Source organism: Anguilla rostrata, chromosome 2 (genome assembly GCF_018555375.3).
Source record: "Anguilla rostrata isolate EN2019 chromosome 2, ASM1855537v3, whole genome shotgun sequence".
Classification (NCBI taxonomy): domain Eukaryota; kingdom Metazoa; phylum Chordata; class Actinopteri; order Anguilliformes; family Anguillidae; genus Anguilla; species Anguilla rostrata.
This window is the reverse complement of record NC_057934.1, coordinates 8,328,419-8,341,464: the sequence shown is the minus strand read 5'-3', so window position 1 is coordinate 8,341,464 and position 13,046 is coordinate 8,328,419. Positions and strand designations below refer to the sequence as shown.

General features: G+C 45.7%; 1 protein-coding gene across 5 annotated transcripts in view; it reads left to right on the top strand.

Annotated features, from left to right (window-relative positions):
• LOC135244909 (kinesin light chain 1-like) overlaps positions 1–13,046 on the top strand; it is a 57,076-nt gene that overhangs the window by 22,717 nt on the left and 21,313 nt on the right. For 4 of the 5 annotated variants that reach the window (XM_064317583.1, XM_064317601.1, XM_064317592.1 and 1 more), the window contains exons 3-9: positions 515–745; positions 3,906–3,984; positions 4,530–4,758; positions 5,396–5,483; positions 7,430–7,531; positions 8,778–8,951; positions 11,090–11,189. In XM_064317583.1, the coding sequence (XP_064173653.1) occupies positions 515–745; positions 3,906–3,984; positions 4,530–4,758; positions 5,396–5,483; positions 7,430–7,531; positions 8,778–8,951; positions 11,090–11,189 (1,003 nt within the window). Of the gene's footprint in view, positions 1–514; positions 746–3,905; positions 3,985–4,529; positions 4,759–5,395; positions 5,484–7,429; positions 7,532–8,777; positions 8,952–11,089; positions 11,190–11,742 lie in introns of all 5 variants that reach the window. The other variant, XM_064317619.1, reaches the window with a different exon arrangement.

Below are 13,046 nucleotides of genomic sequence, written 5' to 3'. Positions count from 1 at the left end.
ATGTTTGCTTATTGGTTTATTTGTTACCATGGCAAAGCACATTTATTATAATGTTAAACAGAGATTATGAAATGTATCGCATTGAGTGTTCATAGCCAAAGGCTAATTTCCTCCACCTGCCCCTAGGTATTCTGAAGAGATTAAATTAATTAGAAAATGGGGGGGGGGGAATGCAGAAAAAGAAAATTATGTATCAGAAATGTAAGGAAAACACAAATACAGAAAGCAAAATATCAGTAAAACTAAGCAATAAGCAGTGTTTGCAATGCTCGTTCTTCGCTTTAAATATTTTAAACCAACCCGCTACTTTTCTTTTTCTATTAAGTCAATATATTATTATTATTTTTGATATGATAAAAGCTATTATGGTTGTTGCTGATGTTGTTGATGTTGTTGTTTTTGATATTTTGTTGTTGATGTTATTGTTGATATTGCTGATGTTGTTGTTGTCGTTTCTGATGTTGTTGTCCTTGTTGTTGTTCTTCTTGCGCCGGCTCGTGGTCGCCCCCCGCAGGTGATGATGGCCCTCTCCAGCCACCTGAACGCGGTGGAGTCGGAGAAGCAGAAGCTGCGGGCGCAGGTGCGGCGGCTGTGCCAGGAGAACCAGTGGCTGCGGGACGAGCTGGCCAACACCCAGCAGAAGCTGCAGAAGAGCGAGCAGAGCGTGGCCCAGCTGGAGGAGGAGAAGAAGCACCTGGAGTTCATGAACCAGCTCAAGAAGTACGACGAGGACGTGTCCCCCACGGTAAGACGCCTGCGAGACCCTGCGATGATGATGATGATGATGATGATGATGATGATGATGCTAAAATGGTCATATAACAATAATAATACAGTCACATGAATAAAATGGTTGTATAATCATGGTTATAATACTATTAATAATAATACTAGTAACAATGACAATAATGATGACAACAGACTTGCTAATGAAATAATTAGAATAATCATAATGATAGTAATAATTATGTAAAATAACTGCAGAATTATCGTGATTGTAATAGTAATGAAAAGAATGAGAGAACTAAGAGTACCGATCATGATAATGATGGTGACAACAGCGATGATGCATTGCGTGCATGTAGTGTCTTTCGTGCAGTGATGTCAGAGCCCTTTACGGGAACGGTGGAGAGCACTCCCACTGCTCAGGGACCTGGCTTGTGGTTGTTATGGATGAGGGGGAATTTGCTTCATTCAAATATTCAGCCCCAGATCACTGATCATGTGCCTGGAGCAGAAGTGTGTGAAATAAACACTAACAGCAGATCCGGGGTGTTCTTTTCCCATCGGTGTTCATGGAGGAGGGGCTAAGAACCCTGCATGAAATAAGAGCATCATTGATATTATTAATGTCGCTTCGCAGACACAGGAGTAAGTGCAGGTCTATGCATTAATGCAAGTCATTATTTAGGAACTGGGAAATAAATGGAGTTTCATACTGTGCTGGGGGAGAGGGTGGGGGGGGGGGGTGGTTATTTATTCAAATATGCAGCCTTAGAGACCCAATAAAATGTTTCTGTGTCAAATGATTATATGGAGGTTGCAGGTTCAGCTCCACGGGACACTGCTGTTGCGGGATTGATCGTGGTGCTTTGCCTCATTGGCTTCAGTGCACATCTAAGCTGCTTAACTGGATAACATGCAAGGCTGTCTGTGAGGCAAATGAATAATATTGAATAGTAAAATTAATGGTGTAATATGATGATGTAATGCATGCTCCATCTCCTCACGCTTGGGTGGCTAGTCTGGGAAGTCATTTTGAGTAGGGTCGCACACTCACAGAGGGAATTAGAAAACCAGTAAATCCATTCGCATATGAGGGAGGGGGAGGGGGGAGAGAAGAGTCTGTCCCTGTCAAAGCGAAGCCACATTCTTGCATTTCCTGTCAAAGGAAGGAGTTATCTTTTGCATAAAAGCCGTGACTGGATAATAACATTCTTCTCTATAAAAGGCTCGTTCATGAATAATTCATAAAGAACACTGACATGTTTATGTGTTGAATTCCATTGAAACGTTTAATGAAATTGACTGAAAAAATATATATCTTAATATTCTGGTAAATATTAATGGGTAATTAATGCATAAATAGTTTGTAGTCTGCCACATTTAATGAATTGACTGGGGAAAAACGTCAATTCGTAAGGCTGGTAACTCGCAGTTGAAAGTCAGCGGGGCTGGAATAAAATTGACGGGTCTGTCTTCCGTTTACCGGAAAGCAGACCCCCACTGCGTTTTCCAGTCATACAGGAAGTGACACATTAAGACCGTATCGATCGTGTGTTCGCTGATAATAATTATGTTTTCATGGCATCCTCAGTTCATACATCCGCTGGCTTGTTGAGCACGCGGCTGCTCGACACTCCCCCCTTCCTGCGTGACCTATGCGTCTTTTAAATCCTCAAGGAGCGTTTTCTCGCTTCGGTAAACAAAATTTCTGTTTGATCTGCGCTAAGAAAACAGGGTTGCTTTTAAGCGCAGCTGACACTTGAAATCTATCAGTCTAAAAGCCATACTAATTTATACCCTGCGCATGTGATACACTCGTCTAGTGCGCTCTTCTACTGACGTGAGTTGTTTAAATGAAACGGTCTTTCATCTTTGCTTGCACGTGACTGTCTTGTTAAAAGTTTTAAAAAGCGTGAAATTGAGTGACTTCAGGGCAACCCGTCAGGTTATATTGGACTGATTGATCACTGGCATTAATAAATAGACTGTTTTATGCAGTCCATGCGAATAATTAATCTCATCATGGATTCAGGTTTGGTTAGCTTCATTGTTTAAGGGTGAAATGGAGAACCTGTTTTTTCAGGGTTTGGAAATTAATACTGTTTAAGTTCAGTCAACCCCGGAAGTGGATGGAAATGGCATAATGTTCCTTGAAGATCTTTGTAAATTAACCCTTTGAAGAGTAGGTTTTTTTTTTTTTGGAATAATTTTTCATTATTCTAAGTCAGTATTCTAGAACTCCATTGTTACAATCACCAGTAGCGATTCTTACATTGTATTGGAGTGTCAATTAAGAACATTCTAGTCATATTTGTGATCTTGCACCTTATGAATTAATGAATTAAATTAGTTTGTTTCCTGAATTCACTGAATTGGATTGTGTTTGACCCCCCAGCCCTGTGTAAATAAATAAGAGGATTGATAAAAGTTCAACAAAGAACTGGTGCAAATGCACATCTGCGCAGTACTGATGGTAGAGTGAACTCCCACACACCCCAAAATGGGCGGGGCTACAATGAGCTGTAATCGAGCGATTGGCTCAGATGAGCGAGTGCCTGATATGGTGCTCCGCCCGTGTTTGATTTGGTGATCCAATCACTGCTGTTAATTGTGCTGTTACCATGGCCGCACTGCTGGAGCGGCAGGTCAGGTTTTAGACCGGGTGTGTGCGGTGATGAGGAGAGGTCACCTGCACTGCTGCCTGCGGATTGGCTGCCTCAGAGTGAGGCAGGTGTGCTCGGGTTCTGTGTCTCCTCCTGTCACCGTGGATATCACTGCTAGCGGGGATGAGTTCACGCCTGTCGGTCTTAATCCCGGGTGAGATTGTTGATGGTGGAAATTTTTGTTGTTTGCTTTGCAGGTAATTGCTCAGCAGGTGCCCTAATTCAGGGGAGGCTTGAAATACCTGAGATGGTGCTTTATAGTTCCATAGTAGCTGAGTGCTGTGTGTTGGGCCTCCTTGTGCAGCTGAGCGCTGTGTGGTGGGCCTCCTCATGCAGCTCAGCGCTGTGTGTTGGGCCTCCTCATGCAGCTCAGCGCTGTGTGTTGGGCCTCCTCATGCAGCTGAGTGCTGTGTGTTGGGCCTCCTCATGCAGCTGAGTGCTGTGTGTTGGGCCTCCTCATGCAGCTGAGTGCTGTGTGTTGGGCCTCTTCATGCAGCTGCCCTCTCTGTGTTGCAGGAGGAGAAGGATGGGGAGCCGCCCAAGGATTCCCTGGATGACCTTTTCCCTAACGACGAAGAGGAGCACGGCCCAGGAAGTAAGCAGCACCCATTTGTCTTCATCGCTCACCTTCACCCCATTCCCCCTGGGGCTCCGTACTGCTGAGCTCTTCTGTTGATTACCCCTCTGACCTTTACCTGGGGCTTTGCCCCTGAGAACGTGGCTGCTCCATTTTAAATGTATTTTTTTTTTATTTTTACGAGGGCCATGTTTGAACCTGTGTCAGGGAAAAAATGTAATTCTCTCCCTCATTCTTTCTCCTTTTGCCCTTCTCCTCTCTCTTTTTTTCGCTCTCCTTCTCTCCTCCTCCTCTCTCTCCCTCTCTCTCCTCTCTCTCCTTCTCCTCTCTCCTCTCTTCCTCTCCTCCCCTCCTCTCTCCTCTCTCCTCTCTCCCTCTCCCTCTCTCTTCCCTCCTTTCCTCTCTCTCTCTCCCTCTCCCTTCTCCCCCTCTCTCCCCTCTCTTCCTCCCTACTCCTCTCGCTTCCCCTCCCCCCTCTTCTCCTCTCCCCTCCCCTCTCTCCCTCTCTCCTCTCCCTCTCCTCTCTCCCCTCCCTCCCCCCCCTCTCTCTCTTTGCTCTACAGTGCAGCAGCAGCATAACAGTGCGGCGGTCGCTGCGGCTCAGCAGGGTGGGTATGAGATCCCGGCCCGGCTGCGCACCCTGCACAACCTGGTGATCCAGTACGCCTCCCAGGGCCGGTACGAGGTGGCCGTGCCCCTCTGCAAGCAGGCCCTGGAGGACCTGGAGAAGACCTCCGGCCACGACCACCCCGACGTGGCCACCATGCTCAACATCCTGGCTCTAGTGTACAGGTAGGCCACCATGCTCAACATCCTGGCTCTAGTGTACAGGTAGGCCACCATGCTCAACATCCTGGCTCTAGTGTACAGGTAGGCCCCATGCCCAGCATCCTGGCTCTAGTGTACAGGTAGGCCCCATGCTCAACATCCTGGCTCTAGTGTACAGGTAGGCCCCATGCTCAACATCCTGGCTGTAGTGTGCAGGTAGGCCCCACGCTCAGCATCCTGGTTCTAGTGTACAGGTAGGCCCCATGCTCAGCATCTTGGCTGTAGTGTACAGGTAGGCCCATGCTCAACATCCTGGACCTACTGTATAGGCAGGCCCCATGCTCAACATCCTGGCTCTAGTGTGCAGGTAGGCCCCATGTTAAACATCCTGGCCCAGTAACCATCTTGTAGCCACTTGATTATCTTTGTGTATGAGTAGGCCCCATGCCCTCATGTACAGGTTGCCAGGGTTACCTCTGCTTTCAAAACCCGTTTGGCTGGCTGATCAGTTGACTTCTCCCACTGCCAGGAAGCCCAGAGTCTCTCAGAAAGCCTTGCTTGTCTTTGTGCGTGTGTGAGAGCGTTCAGCTTCTTCTTTCTCTCTCTCTCTCTCTGACTCTCTCTCTCTCTCTTCCCTCTCTCTCTCTCTCCTTGTGTTCAGGGATCAGAACAAATACAAAGAAGCCGCCCACCTGCTGAACGACGCCCTGTCCATCCGCGAGAAAACCCTGGGGAAGGACCACCCTGCTGTGAGTAGCAACAGTCGCCATGATGATGATGATGATGATGATGATGATGATGAATAATGATATCATCATCATCATATAAAACAAGAATAATCTCATTACAGTAAGCGCAGTGACATAATTCAAATTGTTAGGAAAGCAATTGTTAGTTACCAAATACCCAGAAAGCACTTGGCAGTGATTCAGCAGTTCATAGTGGCAGCAGATGCAAAAATTCATGATTCATAGTATAAGTGCAGTAGACTCACAAATAACCACCTCTCACATAACTGACCTCCTGGATTATGCAACGCTCCCATATAAATGTAAATGTTAATTTCTGTTTGAGACTGACAGCCTGGTGAAGTGCCAACGTTTATGAAAGCGCAGTGCACTAACAGTATCTCCGTACCTTGTTTGGTATAAGTGAGGACTACTGAACCTCCGCCTCTTTCTGTGACTGACTGTGTTCACTGCATTGTGAGAACAAGACAAAAAAAGGAACAAAACATGAATTAATTTTTAGATGCTAACGCTGAAATTGCTTCAGCCACAATGCTGGTTTCTATTTTTACTGGATTATTTAGCCTTTCTTTATCCGCCACCCCTCTGGCTATGCAGGAGGTTACTGTGTACAATGCACATAGACTGTCCTTATACTGCAGGGAATAGTTCAGGTTAGGCTTTAATAAAAATGTAGGTAGATTTAGGTGTTTTTCTTCTCAGGGTTTGTTGTGGACATAATCTGTATGTGTTCAGGATTTGTATTGTTGGCGCTTTCTTAGCGTTGGTGACTTACATTAGCCCCTTTAAGGTGCAAAACCACATATATGTGATTAGAATGTTGTTGACTGAACATTCTAATGCTGATGTAACAATCACTAGTGTTGATAGAAAGAACACTCTGGAACACTGACGTAGAATTGTGAAAAAGAAAACGTTCCAAAAAAAGCTGCTCTTCAAAGGGTGGAGTGCTTTAGTGATGTTGTGTGTACACTCGCTTCGCTGGGAGTGTTGTTGGCAGGGTCTGACTCCGCTGCTCATGTAGCTCGGGCGGATGTGATCATCCTGCATGTAGGCTGCTGTGGATAGGAGCCTCTGTTAAATGACTGTAATGTAATAATGTACAGTGCACTTGGCTGTAGCCCACAGGTTAAATGTAGGGAGGGTATTACCGGTGTGTGTGTGTGTGTGTGTGTGTGTGGGGGGGGGGGGGAGGAGGGGCTGTTCTTTCCCCCCCACTTCATCCCCTAAGTATGTTAAGATACAAATGTGCAGACTGCAGTTTTTAGTTTGTCAGCACGTTTTTTATACATTCTTCACTTAGATTTATCCCTGCATGGATTTTTTTCCCCCACCTCATTGATCCCCTTAACATGAACATCATCCATTACCGCCATCTCTCTGGCCCTCGCGTGCTGCCTGAGAGAAATCAAAGCCATCGATTATCGTGTGTGCCAGTAAGCCACGGCACCCCTGAGGGCAAAGGTTATTTAAAAATAAATAAATAAAAATGCGAATAAATAAATAAATTCAAAAGAGAATTTTTTAAATCAAAGATGGTATTCGTTCTTAAAGACCACGGGTGCAGAGATGATTTGTGGGGGGGTCGGGGTAGAGGGGGGTGGGGGTGGTGAGGCGGAGTGCTGTCACAGAGCCTCTCGTTGCACCTCGGGGTCGTGGCCTTGCTGATGTCAGAGCTCCGTGCTCCCCAGAGACAGATTTCCTCTAAATGACACGCCTTCATGTGGCACACAGTATTGGCTTACAGTCCTACGACTGGGACACATACTCACCTTTACTCATACATACACAATGGTTATCCAGGCGCCTGTACCACAAAGCAGAGTTACTGAGCCAGCTGGATAACCACTGCGGACTGAGAACCTGGGACAGCTCTTTTTACTTCAGTCCATGTTCCAGATTTGAGAGGGATGCTAACCGCTACCCTGTGCTCCCGTCTGCTACAGGTGGCTGCCACACTGAACAACCTGGCCGTGCTGTACGGGAAGAGGGGCAAGTACAAGGAGGCGGAGCCTCTCTGCAAGAGAGCCCTGGAGATCAGAGAAAAGGTAAAAACTCACAGGGGGAGGAGTCACCAGCCACACCCACTTATTTACATTTAAAGGGACAGTTCACTTTCTGGGTTTTTTTTGGATGCTGTGTCAACTTTAAGTGTACGTTTTTGATTGGCCCGGACTGTTTTTCAATGACTTGTAGTGTATGTTCTTGCTTTCGATTACAAACCCCTCCAAGCACCCCTATACTCTGGTAGTCAGTAAATTCTCTTCTCGGAAATAGGTAAAGTATCTGCAATATGCACTAAACATGAAGTAATATCAGAAACCCCAGAAAGAGAACTGTCCCTTTAAGCAGACCACTCACGATGGTGCCTGTAGAAAAGGTGAGGCAGAGGGCAGTGTTTTCTGCGTCCTGGCACGTGTGCCCCCCTGCTCTCAGACGGCAACAGTGCCCTTTTGGCAGCAGCAAATGTAGTTCTTAAAATCACATGTGCTTTATGCAATTGCTACCCCCCTACTCCGCAATCACAGCCCCCACCCCCCCCACCCTTGGCTTGCGACCGGAAGGTGCCTGGTGAGGATTAACATCTGTGGCATCGATAAGAGCAGCACTCTGGCTCTGCTCGACAGGGAGGGGGGGTAATTTACAGCACCCGCCCCTGGAAAAACAAAAATCTATATTCCATTTCACGACGATTTCCATAAATATCCAATTACTGTTTTAGTGCGGATCAGAGGCATCCGTTGAAGCCTCCAACCAGGGGAAATGGGAAGGATTAATAGTGGAAACTGTACAGAAATTTAATAACCGCTCCCATATGGAGCAGAGTGGGAGGTTTGGGGGGGATGGAATTCGGAACACTGTGAATCAGCATTCCGTATTCCACATTCGGAGGTGAAACTATTTGCCTTTTTGTGGACACGTATTGATTCGCGAGCAGAAAATCTTAGGGGGTAATCTAAGAGCGGGGTCAATTTTTACTAAAGAGTTAAAGCGTTTCGGTTGTTATTTAATTGACCCTGGAAATCAATTGGAAGTCAGTACATAAGTCAGTATGTTTGGTGATTAGTTGGCCATCCGAAGCACATGCTTCTTAATTGAGTCAGAGCCTGCAAGGAAAAACACAGTTTTACATGACAACACTGACAACAACATTTGCTGCTGTAATCTCATCAGGAAAACTCATTTTGTCATCCAGAAGTAAAAAATTGGAAAGTAAAAGCTTGTTATCAGAGGCTGAATTCAGTGTGTTGAGGACTGTCCAACTGTAAAGTTTACCTGGGTTTCTGTGTTCAGGTGCTGGGCAAGGACCACCCGGACGTGGCCAAGCAGCTGAACAACCTGGCCTTGCTGTGCCAGAACCAGGGCAAGTACGAGGAGGTGGAGTACTACTACTGCCGGGCCCTGGAGATCTACCAGTGCCGACTGGGCCCCGACGACCCCAACGTGGCCAAGACCAAGAACAACCTGGTGAGCCGGGCCCTGCAGAGCTCCTGTTTTAGGAGCACGTGCTCCTGAATAACTGGTGTGCGCTGGAACTGGATGAATAATTTTGGAACATATGCTCTAATTAGAATGCATTAGTGTGCCCCTTAATTTTTCAGCTTTGGAGCACGTCAGCTCCTTGGAAAAAAATGTTTTGAGCTCTGGTGAGGGAGGGAGAGAAGGAGTGAGGGAGGGGAAGTGGGAGTGGGATAGTTGGAGAGGGGGAGGTCGGAGAACAAGCAGGAAGAGTGGTACAGTGGAAGAGAAAGGAGGTGTTTGATATGAGTGGGGGAGAGAAAAAGAGAAAAATACATAGAGCGGGGTAGAGAGGAAGGAGGAGAAAATGAGAAAGAATGGAAACACGATGACAGAGGGAGAGAGATGGAAGGAGGGAGGGAGAGGGGAGAGTGTATGAGAATGAGAGAATGAGTAGGAGGGAGATGGAGAGAGAGAGAGAGAGAGAGAGAGAGCCCACAGGTGCCTTCTAACTGTATGGTGGGGTGAGCCATCCCTTTTATATGACTCTGATGAAGACGCAGTAGGGTCGAAACACGCCAGTTTCATTTTGCACCATTAAAGGGCTCATCTTGCGTCCTTGTGCTCCAGACCTTTTCCTTTCAGAATCTATCCCAGGAGGCTTTGCAACAGCCTCCATAAGCACCATCAACAGCAGGGCCGTCTCACGGTACAGAGCTGTTGGCATGGAGATCATCTTCCGTGGTAACCAGGTTCCATGGACTAGAAAAAACAAAACAACACAAGAAGATGCTTTAAAGCATTCATAATAAAGCCAAATAGCGTTGATAATATAAAGAAAGGAAGCAGAAAGCGTGACGCCTCAGACTCTTCCCTCAGTGTGTTATTCCGCTTTGCAATGGCGTGTTGACTCAGTGAACGCCTGGTCTCGTGGGACTCCTCCGGTGAGCATGTTTAGCTCACTCCTCCAGGGGCTGTGGGTGTAATTGCAGCTGCGTGTAAATCTGGTGGAAGTGGGCGGATCAATCAGTTTCGCGAGCCCCGTGAAGTCGCCGGCGGTCGCGCCGTGAGGTAATGCCGTCTGACGCCTCGCTGCTGGGACTGAGCGTGTCATCCTGTACATCGCCAGCTGTGTCAGCCCCCAAAATGACAGTTATTTCATTTTACCAGCATCTAAAGTGAGTTAAAATCCTTTCTATGCATGTTAGACCCAGGTCTGATCGTCAGTGGGGTGTTAGATAACGGCCAGAACATTTTGAGTCAGCATCACGTCCTTTTAAACAACCCTTTTGCTCGGGACTGGTTGTTCTCATACCACAGGCTCAAGGCCTTGATCGAAATTGAACAAAGAGTGTTCTGACTGAGGCTCAGATCTTGTTTGTGAAGTCTTTTTCGTTGGTGGTAAATGCTGACGGCGTCACCCTCGCGTGGGCCGCTGAAGGGCTCTGAACGTGACCCGGAGCTGGAAACCGAAGGGAGAAGATTGGGTGGTGAACGTTCTGTACGGTTCCGGAATAAAACAGTCGCCGTCCGCGGCGTTTTAAATTATCAGGGCTTTATCGCGGAGGCCCGGAGAAAATGAGTTTCTCCTTCTGCCTCTACCAGCGCTGCGGTAGAGCGTCACACACAAGGTCAGAGCTGCATCTCAAAAAACGCCTGCAATGCAGACACCAAACGCCTTTCTTATTAAACCCATCAGTTGGACTGTGAAGCTCTATTCGGGAAAGTGTGACGTGCAGTTCTTTCTCTCTCTGTTCAGCACAGTGAAAATGCCACTCGTTCACCAAACGTGGAACAACTATCTCTGTCTAACGTGCATATGGCAAGATCAGAGTTATGGGGTTCTGTCTGGCATTTACATCAAGAACCGCTTACTGAAATGGCAAAGCTCTTTGTCATGGCTGTTTTTGTCAAGGACCTGGAATTAATTCTTCACACCTTTATACTTCCTTGGATGCAAAACAAAAGAATGCAATCGTGTGGGATTGCTTGATGCCTCTGTGCTAAAAATATGCTGTCTGGAGACAGAAAGCTGTAATTCCGAGCTCTCTAAATGGTGGATCTGTGTTCGCGGATCGAACACTGTGATTCTGAGCTCCCTGAATGGTTAATCTGATGGTGAATTTTTTCCCCTCTCTGTCCTCCAGGCTTCCTGTTACCTGAAACAGGGGAAGTACAAGGAGGCTGAAGTTCTGTACAAGGAGATTCTCACCCGCGCCCACGAGAAAGAGTTTGGCTCAGTGGATGGTAAGCAAAACCTAATTATGATAATTTCAATATCTGGCCAAAATCAAGACCTGGGTCAAATATGAATCTGAAATATGTGAACTCTTTTGATGCAGAGAAAATTTAAAAGCCGTTTTTTTTTGCGATACCTGAGAACGCTTTATTCCAAGAATTACTAACATTTAAAACCAAACAAATAAAGTCATATGAAAGGAGAGGGTCATATACAGGAAAACTATTTTTGTTGTGAGCCTTAATATTGGTAAAAATCGGCGTTCCTATTTGAAACGGTCAGTAATGAGCAAGGTAGTTTACTGGCTTCTAAAGGGTTAAAGTACACCGAACGTTAAAATGGTTCTGGCCAAACGGCGGTCTTTATTGATTGTAATTCTGTGTGTTGCGTTTACGTTAGGCTACAGGAATGGAGCGGGGAGAAGTTTAACGCAGGTGTTTAAAGTCACAGCCGCACCCCTCCAGCAGTAACCCCTCCCTGTCTAAAACTGACCCCCCCCCACCCCCAACCCCCCAGCTGCATGTGCTCCCTCAGCGAGATTAACCTGTCCTTTTAAAACAGCCAGGGGACGCCCCGCCGTTTAAAATGGACGGTGCTCTGGGGGCGGAGCCTGTGTGGCTTTATCATCCAAACTTCAGGAAGTTCACCTGGGCTGAAGAAATTACCTGGATTTTTCCCCCCCATCTGCTGCATTGATACACATGAAGTTGGGCTGGTTTTTTCTCTCCTTTTTTTTCAACTCCTGAGGTTAAAGTTGCCAGACCTGGATCAAATATGCATTTGCATACATATGCACCTTCAACTATTTACATTCACTTTCTGTGGATCCCTGAGAATTTTCAGCCAAAGATTTGACTGACTTAAATATATGCTAGCATCTGACAGAATTCTGTTCATAATGTTGGTAGAATAAATAATGTTCAAATGAAGTATTTGAGCCAGGTGTGAATGGCACTTCATGCCCCAGTCACCTGTTACCTGCATTAAAAATATAACCCTGTAAAAACACAGAGACCCTTTAATGAATGGGGAAGTGTCATATCAGACTGCGTGCAAAGTTGCCTTAAAGCTAACTCATGAAGCTGTTGATGACAAGGGTAGGGCTATGTACAGTGGTGTATATGGGTGGAGGTTGTTTTTCTTGTCAGCTGCAGTCCTTTAGGTATAATGGCGATTAAGTCAAAGTAGGGGAATGTGCTGGAGAAGCACAAATGCTTCCATAAACATGTACTTGCTTTGTGTATTGGGTACTTGATTCTGTGAGATTATTTGGAAATGCTTCGCCTGAACTGTTCGCTATGAAGCCAACATTCCAGTGTCATAAGTGTGCCATAACTGCTGTGATAAGCAGTCACTACAGCATACTACAGCTTGTGGTATATGTAACTACAGTGACATAACGTATGCCACAATCACTTTTTTACAATTATTTTCGAAACTGTTTTTATAAGATTTTCTACATGCATTTTGACAGTGGTGCCATGCTTGTTGTGAGCTGCATTATGCTGGGGTCAGCTTTTATGTAATTATTTCAGCATTATATAGTCTTTATGGCATATTGTTCATGCAAAGTGTTACCGATTATTTTGCTGTCACTTAAAAGCTGTGACTTATCTTTAAAAAAGGTTTAGTCTTGATTCCTGGTTTCTGTATTGTGGTATTTTAATGTTAAATAACTTTTTTTCAGACATTTATATGATTTTTTTTTCTCTGTGTCAGATGGTTATGGTTAAAATGAACTTTTCCGTTAAAACAAAGCAAACTGCCTGTATTTGCTAGGGTACCGCTTTTGTATGTCATGTATAATTTGTTTTCCATTTCATTTTCATTTACGGTTGATTACTATTTTTTTTATCACCTTTTGT